General features: G+C 42.0%; 1 protein-coding gene across 1 annotated transcript in view; it reads right to left on the bottom strand.

The window, feature by feature from the left end:
• Positions 1 to 18,168, bottom strand: part of LOC142487761 (myosin-IIIa-like) — a 157,775-nt gene that overhangs the window by 136,035 nt on the left and 3,572 nt on the right. Inside the window, exons 2-4 of the mRNA XM_075587611.1 lie at positions 14,496 to 14,600; positions 14,328 to 14,411; positions 1,200 to 1,402 (exon numbers count right to left, since the gene is read on the bottom strand). Coding sequence (XP_075443726.1) covers positions 1,200 to 1,402; positions 14,328 to 14,411; positions 14,496 to 14,519 — 311 coding nt within the window. The 5' untranslated portion in view covers positions 14,520 to 14,600. The remainder of the gene's footprint in view (positions 1 to 1,199; positions 1,403 to 14,327; positions 14,412 to 14,495; positions 14,601 to 18,168) is intronic.

The raw sequence follows: 18,168 nt of genomic DNA, 5'->3' as shown, positions 1-18,168 counted from the left end.
TTTCTGAATGAGGCCCTTTGTCTTTAATACTGCCCTTGGATGAATAGTTATTTTTAAAGATACTTGTATTGACCCAAAATATATCTCTATATAGTTATCATATCTCCTCTTAGATACCGCTTTTCTAATGTAAACCAATGTAATTTAGCTAGCCTCTCCTCATAAATCTGATTTTCCATTCTCTTTAGTAATGTGGTGGTTCTTCTCTGCACTTTTCCATGATTTATTTTTTATTGATTGGAGCCCCAAACTGAACTCCATATTCAAGGTGTGGTCTTACTAATGCTTTATACGGTGACATAATTATGCGTACTTCCATTCATACTATGTTTAATGCAAGATAAGATTGTGTTTGCCTTTGCAGCTACTGCATGACTTTGGGCACTATTGCTAATACTGCTGTCTACAAGCACTCCTAAATCCTTCTCCATCAAGGATTGACCTAGGTTTTCCCCATTTAATATGTAAGTTGCTTCTTTATTCTTGTTTCCCAAATGCATAACCTTACTGTCATGTATGGCAAACCTGTGAGCAAGTGACCTGTATATGGGGCAAGGTTAATAAACACAGCTACCAAGCCGATTCAATCTTCATCTCGCAAGGTCCCTCAAATTACTAATCTCTTCTCAATCCACCCCAATATACCATCTATTTTGAACACCACACTTGTGTGCATTTGTCTTATATATGCAACCTGATTATCAGCCAAACATCTCCATCATCTTCAGTAGGGATTTTGGGCCAAAAATGACCTGAACAGTCGCTTTGGACAATATAGAATAAGGCCCTAAAACAGCAATAGATGGAAATGATTTCCCCAAAGGATAAACAGATGTAGCAAGACTTACTGTCTGCGGAGCTAAAAAGCCTCGGCTCCGGAGACAGTCTTCCACAGTCGCGCAGTGGGGGGGTCAATGTATCTGATTCAGACCCCCAGCAGCATTCATTCTCTGGTGCGAGGGCAGTCGCTGTCGCGTGACTGTAGCTTACCTCAGTGCCGAAAACATTTAGTCATTTAGCTTTGCTACATCTCTATAGTCAAGTAGAAGACAATTAGAATATATGATTACATGCAAATGTTTTTATAATATAGTTATAACTTTGAATGTACATATAAGAACATGTATGGTATTGTTTAAGATGAATGTAAACAGGGAAAGGGATTCAATCAAATATATATTTTTTATTATATTACTTACACAGCCTGATGAACAACCCTGGATTTTTCAAGAAGATATTCAGAAATTTGTGCTGCGACCACTGATCCACTATTTGTGAACTTCATTTCTAGGTATTTCCCAAATCGACTGGAATTTTCATTAATAATAGTGCAGGCATTTCCAAATGCTTCCACCAGGTTATTTACTTGCAAAATTTTCTCTTGTAAAGTTCTGTTGTTTGCCTACAAAAAAAAACCCTGTGATTATGATCTGTGCACTTTTATGCAAAACCAAATGTAATCCTCTCTACCCGGCTTCTAGGGAGATTACATTGGGTGTATTATATGGCTACTCCGCATGGCAGGGCCGCCAACAGAAATCGTGGGGCACAGGACAAACATTTTAAGCAGGGCCCCCCCATGTCAGCGGTATTGCGAGCCGCCCCCCGCCCCCATTTCACACCTCAGGAGCCCCTTCTCTCCCCCCCCCTCTTCCCATCTATTTATCTCCCTTCCGTCTCACCCCTCTCATTCTCCCGCCTCGCATGTATTTCTCTCCCCTGCATCTCACTCTTACTCCCTCTTTTCCTCACTCACCCCCTCTCTCCTCTTCCTCCGTCAAGCCAATTCCCTCCCCCTCACACAATTCCCCCCACAAGATATATACCAAGAAACTTACCAAATAAAATCAAACAACATAAAGAGCTATAATTATTAAATGGAGAAGGAGTGGCTCAGTGAGTAAAGACACTGACTGGCGCTGAGTTTGAAGCTGGTTCAATTCCTGGTGTCAGCTCATTGTGACCTTGGGCAAGTCACTTTATCTTCCTGTGCCTCAGGCACTAAAAAATAGATTGTAAGCTCAATGACCTGTGCCTGAAAAATGTCTCTGTAAAGTGCTACGTAAAACTAGCAGTGCTATACAAGAACATATTATTATTATTATTACTATTAAACAGAGCTACTTTATAAAGCACCTTCCGATGCTGGTGTATACCTTACAGCCCATTCAAGTGTGTAGCCTCTCATGGCCTATTACTCACACTCACAACCATGTGTAGGTCTTTGGTCTAGTTCAATTTAAGGTCAATAAATGAAAAATGTGCAGCTATCAGTGTTAAACACCAATTTTATGTATCTACCTACAGATGTAGCAGATATTATTACCACGTTAACTTGAAATAACGCATTAAATAACACATGCATAATAATTGCTTTCTGTTAAATAACGCGCCAGCGTTAATGCAACTCATCATATTAACTAAATCCACATCATCTGTGTTAATGCAGTGATTATGGTCTATTTACCACAGCAATAATTTTTATGTGGCTGTGATGGTAGGGGAAGCCAGCCTTAATAATAAAGGTGAAGCCTGGCTAGCTACCCCTACAACCGTGGTTCCCCGGCCATTTACATGCACTCATAAGCCGGGGAAAGTGTGTATGTTTTGACCCTTTGGGTAATTTAGGTACAAAACTGTGACTTCAGGAACGGGACCCTAATAGTGGATACTGGGGATCAAAATGGACCAAAATATATATGAAATGTTTCTGGACTTTATTACTGGGTGAACTGTAATTCTTCCCCGGTAAACAAGCCTGTTTGGCGGGACGAGTGTGTATTGTAATAAAGGTATTTTCCCTATGCAATGTATTGCCCAGCCAGCAAGTTCCAGAGCCAAGTTTTAAAACGAGCTGAGAGCAAGTTTCAAAATGATGGGGTAAAGGGAGAGAAGGGGAAAAGATACCTGCATCAGCCTAATAGTAATAGAATTAGTAGTGATTTGCAGTGGTGCAAATAAGGATATAAATACTAGTAAACACACAAACAGAAAGTTCCTTAGTGAATGCAAGGAATGCAAGGTTTACTAGCAAGTTTTAAAACCAAGTTGTGAGAACAAGTTTTACAACCTAAGTTCCCAAGCCCATGTTTTAGAAATGTATAGGAATGTGTATTTATCTCTAGGGAGGCAGCCCCGGGAATTCGATTAGCTGGAGTGCCTGTATAGAAATAGTGGTTCAAAGGGGAGGATGGGAGCGATGAGGTGTCGGGTCATCTGGGGAGCAGGCAAGGGCGGAGAACCAGGTCCAAAGACAAGGCTCCCCCTGGGGAAGACTCTTTGTTCCTTCCAGACACTGTAGAGCCTACCCAGCAGGAGGTATTGGGCTGGCCAGTGGAAGCCATTGCCGAGACGGAGCTTGTATGCATGGTTCCCACTGGCCAGTTCAAATTTTCCGCTCACTGGCTACCTGAACCCCTGAGCACACCCCTCCTCTGACGGGGCAGCAAGATGAGCCTCCAGCTTGTCATTGGCTGTCCCGTTATGATCCGTACTCTGATTGGCCGCCAGTCCCTGTTCCATGTCTTCCTTACAATCTATGCTAAACTCTGCTGCCAAAATCACTCTACTCTTTCCTAAATCTGTCTCAGCATCTCCCCTGCTGAAATCCCTCTCCTGGCTTCCTATTAAATCCCACATCACACACTCAATTATGCTCCTCACTTTTAAAGCTTTAAACTCTTCTGCCCCTACTTACATCTCAGCCCTAATTTCTCACTATGCACCATCCCAACTCTTGCGTTCCACTCAAGGATGTATTCTCTCTACTCCCTTTGTATCTAAAGCCCTCTCCCGCCTTAAACCTTTCACACTGACACTCAATACCCGACTAGCCCCCTGTCTATCAACCTTTAAGACCCACCTTAAAACACACCTGCTTAACGAAGTATATGAGTAGCTCCATGGATGATACTATACACCTCATACATAAAGCTTTGTCCCCTGCAGACACACTTACCAGAACACTCTCTTACTGTCTCTGTACGGTCTTCCTACCTACTAATTAGATTGTAAGCTCTTCAGAGCAGGGACTACTTTTCCTACAGTAAATGTTACTTTTATGTCTGAAGCACTTATTCCCATGATCTGCTATTTGTATTATTTGTTATTTAGATGATTGTCATGTTTACTTCTGCTGTGAAGCGCTATGTACATTAATGGCACTAAATAAAAAAGACATAGCGTACATACATGTCTCAGGCCCGGCGGCATGGCGGCACCCCCACATAGCAGTGACCTGATTGCTCCCGAGCTCAGCAGCAGCTGCTGCACGCACAGTCACTGCTATACTTCACATCCCTGCCTGTTCCTGTCGGCGCCACTGACAAGTGGGAGAGAGAGGATTTTGAGAGGGCGGGTGCTTGCTCTCGCAGAGGGAGTGAGGAGAGGGGGGGGGTTGGTGTGTGTAAGTGGGAGTGTGTGTGTGTGTGTGTGTGTGTGTGTGTGTGTGTGTGTGTGTGTGTGTGTGTGTGTGTGTGTGTGTGTGTGTGTGTGTGTGTGTGTGTGTGTGTGTGTGTGTGTAAGTGTAAGTGGAAAAGTGTGTGTATAAGTGTGTGTGTGTCTGTGTGTGTGTGTAAGTGGAAAAGTGTGTGTGTGTGTGTGTGTGTGTGTGTGTGTGTGTGTGTGTGTGTGTGTGTGTGTGTGTGTGTGTGTGTGTGTGTGTGTGTATAAGTGGGATTGTGTGTGTATAAGTGAGAGAGTGTGTGTGGGAGTGTGTACATATAAGTGGAGTGTGTGTGTCTATAAGTAGGAGAGTGTGTGTGTATAAGTGGGAGAGTATGTGTGTGTGTGTGTGTGTGTGTGTGTGTGTGTTTGTAAGTGGAAATGTGTGTGGTGGAGAGTGTGTGTGTGTGGGAGAGAGAGAGTGTGTGTGTGTGTGTGTGTGTGTGTGTGTGTGTGTGTGTGTGTGTGTGTGTGTGTGTGTGTGTGTGTGTGTGTGTGTGTGTGTGTGTGTGTGTGTGTGTGTGTGTGTGTGTGTGTGTGTGTGTGTGTGTGTGTGTAAGTGGGAGTGTGTGTGTATATGAGTAGGAGAGTGTGTGTGTGTATAAGTGGGAGAGTGTGTGTGTGTGTTTGTAAGTGGGAATGTGTGTGGGGGAGAGTGTGTGTGTGTGGGAGAGAGAGTGTGTGTGTGTGTAAGTGGGAGTGTGTGTGTATATGAGTAGGAGCGAGTGTGTGTGTGTTTGTAAGTGGGAATGTGTGTGGGGGAGAGTTTGTGTGTGTGTGTGGGAGAGAGAGAGAGAGTGTGTGTGTGTGTGTGTGCGTGTGCGCGTGTGTGTATGTGTGTGCGTGCGTGCGTGCGTGCGTGTGTGTGTGTGTATGTGGGAGTGTATGTGTATATGAGTAGGAAAGTGTGTGTGTGTGTGTGTGTATAAGTGGGAGAGTGTGTGTGTGTGTGTTTGTAAGTGGGAATGTGTGCGGGGGAGAGTGTGTGTGGGGGAGTGTGTGTGTGTGTTGGGGGGAGTGTGTGTGTGTGTGTGTAAGTGGGAGTGTGTGTGTGTATATAAGTGGGAGAGTGGTGTGCATATGTGTGTTTGTAAGTGGGAATGTGTGTGGGGGAGAGTGTGTCTGTGAGTGTGTATATGTGAGAGTGTGTGTGTAAGTGTGTGCATGTGTAAGTGGGAGAGTGTGTGTGCGAACGCAAGGGGAGAGTGTGAGGAGGAGAGGGCGCATAAGGGGGAAAGTGAGGGGGGAGAGACGAGGGCAACGGGAGGGGGGAGAAGGACGGGGAGAGAGACGGGGACAACAGAGGAGGGGGGGGAGAGATGTGGGCAAGAGACAGGAGGAGAAGGTTGGATTTTCCCCAGAATTTCAAAATCGAATTCTGGGGTTCCTAGAAAAGTTTGATAACCACAGCTATAGCCTATTATCCCTCTAGTGGAAAGTAAACCAGTGATCCTAAGTCCCCCCAAAAATGAGTACATTGATGTAGTCATCTATAGAGAGAGACCAATGAGTCTCTATATAGCATGATAAATCATACTTTAGCTTTAAACTAGTGGCACTAGTGTAATTAGTGGTTTATAATGAAATAAGTACACAATTCTGGAGAGTACTGCATCTGCATCATCAAAAGCAGCAGTGAGTGTCGCTGTGGTAGACTATTCTGAAGATGGGAAAGTCATTTGAAATCGCATCCGCTCTACCACTTGCTAGCACTTTTTGGCCTGACTGTTAATCAAGGGAATGACATCTCGACATGTGGGGTAGCATTGCCGAAGGTCAAAGGTATTAAAGTTATTTCCTGCGCTTTAATACGCTGCAAAGAGCCAAGCATTTGTTGTCTGGGTCAGGATAGAATATGTTCCAGGCTGGAGAAGAGATCTTTTTTGTTTTTAGCCTGGCATATTAGACATAAGATGCACTTGACTGGCTGGTGCTTCCCACATTACATTAGCAGTACACTGTTGATCACCTTGATTTTCATCAATAATATTAGTACTGTTATTGGTTTTGTTTTCCACAGAAGCAGAGTAGTCAGTGTCACACTGCTGTGCAGTATCAGAAAGTGTAGTATAAACAGTGCAGAAATAGAAACTTCCCTTGTCATGGCAGGACTTTCTCCAGGTTTAGTATTAGTAACATTATTATAAATACCAACATATTCTATACATGTATCTATGTATATTAAATAAACAGAATGACAAACCTAATAAGGACAAACAAGTGCAAACAGATACAAAAGTTAATGAGGGCCCTGCTCTTGAGATCATACGCTCTAGAGGGAATAAGGGGCAATGTTGAAACACAAGGTAAAACGGCTACTCGTTGTGGGATGGATGATGCCTCAGGATGGAGTATAGTCCTGTCGTACAGCTGATCCCATTTAGGTTTGAGGTTGTGGATCGTAGGGGTTGTTAGTGTGTTTGTCCATCCTCACAGCAGGTCCCTGTGATGCAAATTACAGCATGGCTTTTAACATAAAGGCGTAGCCCTGTCCTGCTGCCTTATGCTTTCAGATTGTACTCTGATAACTAATGGGTTAATATTGAGCAACCATAGGTTAATGTTGGGAACCAGGGTTTTGCCCATGTATCTGTGTACTATTTTAATACCCGTGTGTAAAAACAGTGATGTGCTTAAAAACATGAACATTCATTCACTGGACCATCTGGACCTGAAAGGATTTACCCTGGACAACCTCTGCAAGAGAGCTGGGGCTGTATCGGGCATTTTATGCCTGGAAAGGGGGAAGCCATTGTATGTGCATATAACTACATGGTTCTCTTGGGTTTTGTGTACCTGGACAGGGCTGGTCCTGCGCTGGTCCAGGCACTCCACGCTCCCTACTTCAGCTACCTCCTTCAGTCAGATGTTGGATCCCGGCACCGACAGATGAGGTAGAGAAGGGAGAAGACCCAAGGTAATCACCTTGCTTGCCTTTGCCTAAGATAGGCATATTGTGAGGAACCAGGCAGAGGTCGACCACTTGCTGAGGGGACATGCATTTCAAAGCTGAGGCATTTTCCTGCTCTAACCGCTCTGAGCCAAGCTGGACTCCTTCCTGTCTGAGATTATCCACATCTGGTGTTCCCATATTGTGAATAGGAACTCCAGCTAATATAACCAACCAGACTCATGGATCAACAGGGAGCTGAAAGAGCTGACACAGGACTGTGTGAGAACCCTGCATAGAATGCAGCAGAGGGTCCTCACCACATAGATGCTACAGTCTTTGTGGAATCAGATAGGGACTATTTGAGGTCCGGATCGTGTTGGTGAGTCTCAATGGAGAGAAGCTCCATGGATGATCCCATAATAGCTGCAGGTCCTCTGTGACCTTCTGCTGGAGAAGAACTGCTTTGAGAGCAAAGCTTTGGTACCCTTCAGAGGTATGTTTTGGGGCATCGAGCTGAGGAGGGTGGTGGTCCCCACCACACAAGGCTAGGTAGCCAGGAGGCTCCTAGCCAGATCTCTCTTTGTGTTCCTGGTAGAGAACCAAGATGTTTTGTGGTATCCACAATCCATAGATAGCAGTTCCCACAACATCAGCCAGGAAGTCAGGAGGCTATCAACTGGATTGGGCTATGTACCCAGGAGGCTACTAGCCCTTTCCCTGTTTTGTTCCCTGGACATCTGGAAAGTAACCAGAGGACTGTTGCCCCCTCCTGGACTGTTTCGTAGGCTCAAATTCAGACGCTCACATGGACTAAAAGAGCCTAGGATCGCTTAGCCTAGACAGCATCCTGGAGGACAGTGAATAACTTTTTTTGAGAGTATTTTCCCCTTTTATTTGTATCTGTCCTAGGTTTTGTAATATGTGTAGTTGTACCCCCCTTTAAAAAAAACTAAGTTTATTAGCTCCCAGTTTTACTAGTTATCACCTGAGTCTCGGGAAGCACTAGGGGCTATGCAATTGTTGAGCCACCCTACAAGCTCTGGTGGCAGTGGAAACCTAAAGTTCTTGGGAGGATTTCTTGTCATGACACACACCCTAATATGACAGCCCCAATAGGGTTAGAGGAGGGGAGAGGGTAGTCGATGTTAGGGGTTTTCTAGATAGGCTTCCTTGAAAATGTGAATGTTAAGCTTTGGATAACAGTGGGATATCCCGGAGGAGATTGCAGAGAGAGTGTTGGTAACACGAAACAAGAGAGAGGAGAGAGGTCAGGAGTGTAGAGGTAAATTTGGATTTTATCATCATAGAGATGATACGGAAATCCAAAAGATTGTATTTCTTCAACAAAAGAAGAGGTATAGAGTAATAATAGTGGAGGGCCAAGGACAGAGCCTTCTGGGACACCAACAGAAAGAGAAAGTGAAGAGACACCAGAGAGTGAAACACTGTGGGATAGGTAGGACGTGAATAGTACTAGTATTAATACTAACAGTAAAAATAAGTAGGGATGGATGGAACTGTCAAAATCCATTTCCCAGAATGTTGAGGTCTTTCCATTAAAAATCCATTCCACTGTGCAAAATCCGTTGATGGATTGTTCTAGTTTCAAACCGGACGGATTAATCCAAAACAGTCATTGGATACAATTCGGATAGATTTTTTAGAAACAGATCCACGCATTCCACAATCCATTGTGAGACTGTTAAAAATCCCCAGATGGATATATCCACAGAGAGGTAGAGAGAGAAATCCCCCTCCCACGATTTAATCCAAGTGCAGATTTTTAATAATCCGAACACAGATTATTAATAATCCGAACACAGATTATTAATCCACAAAGTGGATTGTCAGTGATAGAAAAAAAGTAACGAAAAAGGTGGATCACCCATTTTGAGACTAATCCATGGACTAAAGGAACCGGTTGATCTGAGGCGGATGCAAATCTTTAGAAACAAGCACAATAGCATATCCGTTGCTGCTCTTCCTCCTACTTTGAGGTTACAATTCCAATAATGAAATTGGAATGGTGGTGTCATCTGTGCAATGAAAAGGAATGAAGATGGGGCATACGGATTTCCAAAATAAAGAAATGTATTAAAGCATACACAACGTTTCGACCTTAAGGTCTTTGTCAAGTGCAAAAAGTGGCACTTTGTGCACTTGACAAAGACCTTAAGGTCGAAATGTTGTGTATGCTTTAATAAATTTCTTTATTTTGGAAATCCGTGTGCCCCATCTTCATACCTTTTTGTATGCCGTGGATTGGATGCAGCCGATCGTACATTGATGGGAGCACCGGTAATTGTATCACTCTTTATCATATTGTGGTGTGCAGCATTTACTCTTTGTTATGTCATCTGTGCAATGCCCATTGCTACCACTCTTGCCATTGCCACTTGAGCTTTTGTTAGAGTCAGCGGAAGTTGAGCACTTGGTGGATTTCTGGTAAGACGGCACTTTGTGGCTGAATATTGATATTCACTGTTACCCACTGCAGTTTACGTGATTAAATGAACTTGTTTTTTAATCAACACAGTACTCACATCCTGTTTACACTTTAAAAACAAAATTCACTTTTCACTTATTAGTTACTTTTTAGAATATATTTATTTTTAATTGTTAGGTATCACAATATTTTTTTATCTTGTGCAGTTTTCCTTAAAAAATTTGATACTTTATTTTAAATGTGTGAAAAAAGAAAACCTGGCGCCAAATGTTCAAATGGAAAGTCCTGTGATCTTCAAAGTATCCGCACGAGTGCTTAACAGGCCATGAAACGAGAGAAGAAAAAACAAACACAAATCATAGCGTATAACTGCTGGGTAACTCAGTATACCACTATATAACATAAAACAGTGAGACTCCTAGTGACAAACTAAAAATGATTTTAATAAAAAAGAACTATGTCATAAAAACAGCATTGAAAGCAAATGGAGGGCAGCTGGTCATCCGGAGATGGTAAAATCAAAACCCTACTTACGACAAGCAGGGTGATAACAAGCGGTGGTATAACAGTGTCCTGTAGGCGCAGGGGAATGTCCTGGCAGAGTGTATGCTCTGCTCCGCCGGTACTCTCGCCCGAAATCCCTTCCGTGGTGCACAAGGAATGTGCCAGTGATGGAGGCAGTCTCTCTGGGGTTCACAGTCCAACAGCACGTGCTGACTTTCCATTTGAACATTTGGCGCCAGGTTTTCTTTTTTCACGTTGTATTCTGTTTGTACTAGCAGTAGGTACTAGGCAGCCTACCTTTATTTAAAGGTTATTTTTCACTATTGTTATACTTAGTTGGTGTTTAAACTTTAGCGCTTTAGTCACATTTTTTTCTTTTTTCTATTATTTTAAATGTGTGTTTTTTTTTTTTTTTGTGTTTGGTCCATTTATCTTTCTTTGATATCCTCATTCTAAAAGCTCTATTCAAACATGGCTGTCATTACCAGTCAATCTCAGAATCTATGTGAACCCGAGTTAAAGTGAACACCCAATGAAAAACATTGAAACTCAAAATGAAATGTAGGGCTTAAAAATCAGCGATATGAGAAAAACATGTGGACGTTATGGAATTTTATTTATCTTTAGTACGATATGTTAAAACAAATAGTTTCCATTAATCAGTGTTTATTGTTTATTCCATTGACACTAACTACACTAGTGTAAAAGTAGAAATGTTATATAATAATAGTAATAGAAATTTATAAACACAACGGGGGAGATTTATTAGCATAAAGAAAATGCGTCTTTTTCATGCAAAAGCAAAATTAAAAAGTAACACACAGAGATGTAGAATGTGATGCATCTCAATATGTGTGCATCGTGTATCTCTCCCGTCACTGCTCCTACTGACACTAAATCGTAAGCTGGTGCACATGACCCAAAACTTGGTGCAAAGAGCCACAAGATTTAAATGATTACATTAAATGATGTGTTAATTTTGCTCTAAATACATTTAAACCAAATACCGTACATGATAATATTTCACTAGCAGTCATAAGCCTGCAACCATTATCTCTCAGTTGGAAATAGATCTGAATGCTTATTTTTCATTGTAGGCATTACCATACAGTGTTAACAATGTTGGAGCAAAACTGATGAAAAGTATCAGAGTAATTTGTTCCTGTTTACATGTACTGTACATCAGCTTTCAATATGAGGAGTGTAAATAGAGTTAGGAAGCATACAGTATGTAATAATATATATTTACAATAATATATTGCATTATAATAAGATATAAGATATTTGCCCAGTGTGTCATTTTTTTCTTTTCTACTAATGTAAAAAAAAAACAATTTGGCAAAGTCTGGGATGGTGTAAATCTCTCAGGATAACTAATCTGAGCTGAATGCAGGAAACTTGACACAACCACAAGAAAAACAATACTACAGTGCATCAAGACAATTTTTTCTTGTAAACTAGGGATGAGTGAGGCCACTTTCCAAAAAAAATTGTCAAGCTTTTTCTTGTATTGTAAGTGTATAATCAAAAGCTGCCTGGATTTTGTTTCATTTTTATCCTTATACAATTATTAACCACAACTGCAAAGTAGCTACCAAAGGTCCTGGAGAAAAACTGCCAACATTTGTCACACTAAAGTACATGGTTTCCAATAGGGTAATTCACTTTTGGAGTTTTTACACATGGTTCAAGATTCGCCATATTCTCAAACTCGGATGAAGATTGTGTCCATCTCTAATAAGGACCTTAACCACACTATTTATTTATTTATAAAAAGTTAACCAGTAAGTAATACATTGAGAGTTACCTCTTGTTTTCAAGTATGTCCTGGGCACAAAGTTATGATGACAAATACATGGTTACAAATACAGTACATGGTTACAAATACATGGTTACTTAAAGTGAACAGGGTTATACATTATGTATAAAGACGTTGCATGAACAGTTTAACATATATTATCTTTTAGGCGTATGAAACAGTTACAGACCAGATTAAAATGTGAGACAGCTTTAGTTTTGAAAGAACTTAGACTGGTGGCGGATTTGGGAGTCTCAACCAGATTATTCCAGCTGTGAGGTGCTCGTAAGAGAAGGATGTGCGGCCGGATACTTTGTAGAACCTTGGGACTGTGAACAATCTTTTGGTGTGAGATCTGAGGTGATAAGTGCTGCATGCAGTAGGGGTGAGGAGCATGTTCAGATACACGGGTAGCTTGCCCAGAAAGTATTTGAAGGCAAGACAGGAAAAATGAACTTTGCGCCTAGACTCAAGGGATGACCAATCTAGTTCTTTAAGAATTTCGCAGTGATGTGTGTTGTAGTTACATTGGAGGACAAAGCGGCATATTGAATTGTAGAGGATGTCTAGTTTGCTAAGGTGAGTTTCAGGTGCTCAACCATATACTATGTCCACATAGTCTATAATTAGTGATGTGCTTTCTGACAAGCGGGCTTAGGGAGGATTTGTTCCTATAAAGTACACCTAGTTTGGCACAGGTTTTGAATGTCAGGGTATCATTGTGCCACCCAAATATTAAATGGGAGTCAAACCATATGCTCAGATATTTAAATTAGTAACAGGGGCTAAGATGGTATTAGAGCTGGTTCTGATCTGAAGCTCCATCATTGTAGCTTTAGAAATGTAGCCTTGGTCCCAAATACCATTGTTACATTCTTGTCGGTGTTTAAAAACAGTTTGTTTTGGGAAACCCAATTTCAAGTCTCAAAAAATCAGATTGAAGTACTATTGGACACATTGAGAATATGATACAGTATGTGGAATTACCTGAAAACAACCATTTACAGTATGAATGGTCACATTCTCACCATCATGCATATCTAACTTCCATGAATCTGTACTGTGATTTGGAAGCATCTGTTGTACTACAACTCTGTACAAACATTTTAATATACATTTAAGAAAACAAATGTAGCCGGACCCCCTTTTTCACCCTTTTGTTGTTATGGGTGGGTATGTTGCAGTTAGGGAACACTCCGATAACGGAGGTTCCGCGCAAGAGAGCCGCCATGTTGTGGTTGGCGCCAGCACAGACTTAGCCTAGCAGAGGTTGCGCATGCGCAGAGCGAGGGTGAGAGAAAGCATGTGAAGGAGGTAGAGCACGACGGGTCCCAGCAGCCCACGCGGGTCCCCGTGATGCGCCTGGGCCAATGAGGTGCGAGACCAGGAGGAAAAGGAAGTGTTTTGCGCGCACGTGAGTCAGAGTTGGTTGGAGAGGAGAGGAGAAGGAGCTTCGGTGTGGGGAGGCAGACCGCCCCCTACTTACGCCGCATACCCCAGGCCCAGTTAGGCCCTGAGTCCCCGTAGAGACAAGCAGAGCTAGGGACTGGCCATAGTTAGGTTCCGGTTCCCTTATTGCCACATTATCACCGCTGGGACAGTTCTAAGTTGGCGGGAGGTCTGGGCGCAGACCCCGCTATCGAGCCGCAGCGTGTCTGGGTGGGATCACCCTAGACACCTACGGGTGATGTCATCTACACCTCGCTGACCCTTTGTGAAGATTGTAGCCACACCGGGTACTGGAGTGCCCGGCAGGTAATTCTAAAGTGCACCAACGGTACCATTCTTCATTCAGGACACAGTGGCTGCGCAGTCACACTCATACACATTCATTGACTCACTGAGGGTGGGAGAACTATTCCCAAGGGGAACTGGACACGGGGTGGGATCACCCTGTGAAGGGAGAAGGGAGGGTGAGCGTTCAACGAGACGCCGAGTATAGTGTCTCCTCCAGGGAGGGACACCTGTTGGTATAACATATATATGGTTAATGCAAGTAAAGTTAATTGGTTAAGGGATATTGCTGTGTGTGTGTTATGTATATAAGTCCTGCGAAGACCCACTTCCCCTCGGGCGGAAGCTGTCGCAGGTGGAGGCGCTGCACCAAGTTCTAGATATTGTGTGTGCCCCGGGCTCTCTGTGGCAGGGGCTCAGACCCTGTGAGCCTACAGGTAATATAGCATATGGTAGTGGCCTGTGTTCGCTAGGAAGCAGGGCTACACAAAGTTAAATTGGTATCATACCTTCCCAAGGATAGTAAGTTGTTGGACCAAAAGATGGGCACCTTCTGTCTTTCCTGCACCACTTTCTCCAGAAATAACTATGCACTAAAATAGAAAACATATGGATCACATATATTGTTCTATTTTGCAATGAATATTCAGAATAAATATACAGTAAATCACCATTACCTGATCTGAATTGTATTCAACCATTGACTGATATGCTATATCAGCCACAGCAAAGATGTGGGGAGGGTTGGAAGTCCTCTTTGCTCCTATGTAAATTTGTGAATACTGTTTAAAAAAGAACAGAATTTGATTATATATCATTCATGATTTATCCCCCTATAAATCATCTTGAATTGCAAGGTGTTTTTTTTTTTAATGCACATCCTGCATTTCTTTTTTTTTTATATAACTTAGATTTGTATTGGTTTTCAAAACAGGACAGGAACAAAGCATACAATACATCCATTGTTTCTATGAAATGATCAATATCAATCATATTTAACATCACGATCAAAAAGAAAGCGATAAAAATATAAAGTGAGAGGGATGGGGGGGGGGGGAGGAGAAGGAGAGGTGCGAGTGAAGTGTGGGATGGGGGGAGCGGGTATGTTCACCTCTGTGGATTTCTTTTCCTATGAACTTTTGTCAAAGCATGTGGTCTTTGAGTGTAATTAAAGAGTTGTGTCCTCAGATCATGTGTGGGATAAGATTGGTACTAACTCTATTGGTCTCAGGGTTTCTAGATGGCAATGACTTCACACTGTCATCAGAGGAGAATGCATCTAGAACTATCAAAGCAGTATTGTGAATATCTCAACCCCTGGGATATCTGTCTGGGCCATCCATGGCGTCCAGACTTTTAGAAAATTTTCGCCAGTGTCATTGACCAAACTCGTCAATTTTTCCATCTGGCATAATGTACAAACCAAATTCTATTCCGAAATTTGGGAATTGAAGGAATTGCGTTCTGTTTCCATAATGCTGCGATCTCGCACCTCGTTGCTGTTGCGAAGTGAGTAACTAGTTTAAGTTCCCCTTTGGCTAGGCCCGGTATTGGTCTGTTTAGAAGAAGTTTAGAGTCATGAGTATAGGGGAATTGTGAGGTCTAAAACCCTCTGAAGCCTATCTTTGATTTTGTCCCATAAGGTGACAATCCGAGGGCAGGACCACAGCATGTGTAAAAGGTCTGCGGACTCTCCACCTTGTCTCGGACACAATGGGGAGTATTCTGGTATACATTTCAATAGTTTAGTTGGGGTAAGATACCATCTCATTAGTACCTTATATACATTCTCCTATAATGTCATGCATATCGAGCTTTTAGAAGCTGCCGTAATGATCCGGGTCCATTCTTCCAGTTCTAAGACTTCTCCAAGGTCTGTTTCCCATTTCGTAATATACCCTAATTTTGGGGTTACTTTAGGGCCAGAACCAATTACTTCTCTATATATTTGTGATGTGAGTCCGCGTGTATCAGTCTCTATAAGACAGAGATTTTCAAACTTGGTCAATGAAGGGTAAGGGTAAAAAGCCCTGCTCTGGAGGTATCTATAGAATTCCGATTGAGGGATATTTTTGTCAGATTTAATTTGTTCAAATGATTTAATCTTATTATTACCATCTAGATCTCTTAGTCTAAGTATACTATTTTTTTTTCATATTGAGAAGTTGACACTATCCACAACCGAAGCAAAATGTGGATTTCCCCATAATTGGGTCATCAGTGTATTTTTAGTATTTTTATTTATTTATAAAAATGTTTTACCAGGAAGTAATACATTGAGAGTTACCTCTCGTTTTCAAGTATGTCCTGGGCATAGAGTTAAGATGACAAATAATACATGGTTATAAATACAGTTACATAACTGAACAGGGTATATATTATATACAGGTCAAGACATTGCATGCACAGTTAAATATAATATATATTATAGGAATATGTAACAGTTACAGACCAGATTAAAATGTGAGACAGCCTTAGTTTTGAAAGAACTTAAACTGGTGGTGGATGTGAGAGTCTCCGGTAGGTTGTTCCAGTATGCACGGTAAGAGGAGGAGCAGCTGGATACTTTGTTGAGCCTTGGGACCATGAACAGTCTTTTGGAGTCAGATCTCAGATAAGTGCTGCGTGTGGTAGGGGTGAAGAGCTTGTTCAGATAGATGGGTAGCTTGCCCAGAAAGTATTTGCAAGGCAAGATAGGAAAGGTGAATTTTGCGCCTAGACTCAAGTGATGACCAATCTAGTTCTTTGAGCATTTCACAGTGATGTGTGTTGTACTGTAGTTGCATTAGAGAACAAAACGGCATATTGAATTGTAGAGGGTGTCAAGTTTGCTAAGGTGGGTTTGGGGTGCCGAGCTGTATACTTTGTCTCCATAGTTAATAATTGGCATTAGCATCTGCTGTGCGATACGCTTTCTGACCAGCAGACTTAGGGAGGATTTGTTCCTATAAAGTACACCTAGTTTGGCATAGGTTTTGAATGTCAGGGTATCAATGTGCATCCCGAATGTTAAGTGGGTGTCAAACCACATTTAAATTTAGATGCCTCCCAGATTGACAATGAATTGGCCATAGAGGATAACAGCGATTTTATAGCTTCCCGTGCTATTTTTGGACTCCAAATTAGATTGTTTAACTCCATTGGGGAGCAAACTTCACTCTCTAATGCTACCCATCTTTTCAATTCTGGGTTAGTCTGCCATTGAAAGATTTGGCATAGTTGAGTCGCTTTATAGTACGATATTAGGCAAGGTACCGCTAGTCTGCCTAAAAAAAACCGGTAAAAATAAAATTACATACATTCAATATTTTTCTTACCTTTAGAGGTGTTGAGCCTCCGAATCCCAGCATTTTTGCAAGCTCTCGTACCGCGACATTATCAAAGTCAATCCAACGCCATCCACCTTGAAGAGCCGGAACAGGTAACAAAATTCTTCTTTCACCTTCTATCTTCTGTCATCATTTCTTTAATTTCTTTAATCTTCTTTCTTCACCTGTCAATCTAACCCCATGGTAAGTTCCAATGGATGTTGTCTCGTCGTCTTCTTCCTGTTAAATGAGGCGTACAGGCCTTATATATGGCCTGTGCCGTCACATTTTCAGGTCAGATGGTACAGCTCCAAGCTGATTGGATGCTGTATCATGTGACCACCTTTTTTTTTTACGCATGTGATGTCATCTCCAAGTGAGGTTCATCACATCCTTAAACCACATAGCTATATCACATGGTATTACAGCCAATCGTATTGAAGTTAATCCCATTGTTTGCTGTACCATGGGATAGGTTACATTAGTTCAAACGGTTGAGACAACATTTTAAGGGATGATGTCACATCCTTTTGAACTAACGTAACCTATCACATGCTGCAGCAACCAATGGGATTGTCTTCAGTCCCATTGGCTGTAATACCATGTGATATAGCCATGTGGTTTCAAGGATGTGACGTACCTCCCTTGGAGTTGATGTCACATCCTTAAAAAAATAGAGGCGGACACATGATACAGCGGCCAATCAGATTGGAGATGTAACATCTGACCTGAAAATGTGACGTCACAGGCCATATATAAGGCCTGGACGCCTCAGTTAACAGAAAGAAGATGACCAGACAACATCCATTGGGATTTACCATGGGGTTGGATTGACAGATGAGGAAAGAAGAAGATTAAAGAAATGAAAGAAATAATGACAGAAGAAGCTTGAAGAATGTGAAAGAAGATAAAAAAGAAGAATTTTGTTACCTGTTCCGGATCTTCAAGGTGGAAGGCGTTGGATTGACATTGATGACGTCGCGGTACGAGAGCTTGCAGAAATGCCAGGATTCGGAGGGTCAATGCTTCTAAAGGTAAGAAA

This window comes from Ascaphus truei, chromosome 2, assembly GCF_040206685.1.
Source record: "Ascaphus truei isolate aAscTru1 chromosome 2, aAscTru1.hap1, whole genome shotgun sequence".
Classification (NCBI taxonomy): domain Eukaryota; kingdom Metazoa; phylum Chordata; class Amphibia; order Anura; family Ascaphidae; genus Ascaphus; species Ascaphus truei.
This window is presented reverse-complemented; position numbering and strand designations above follow the sequence as displayed.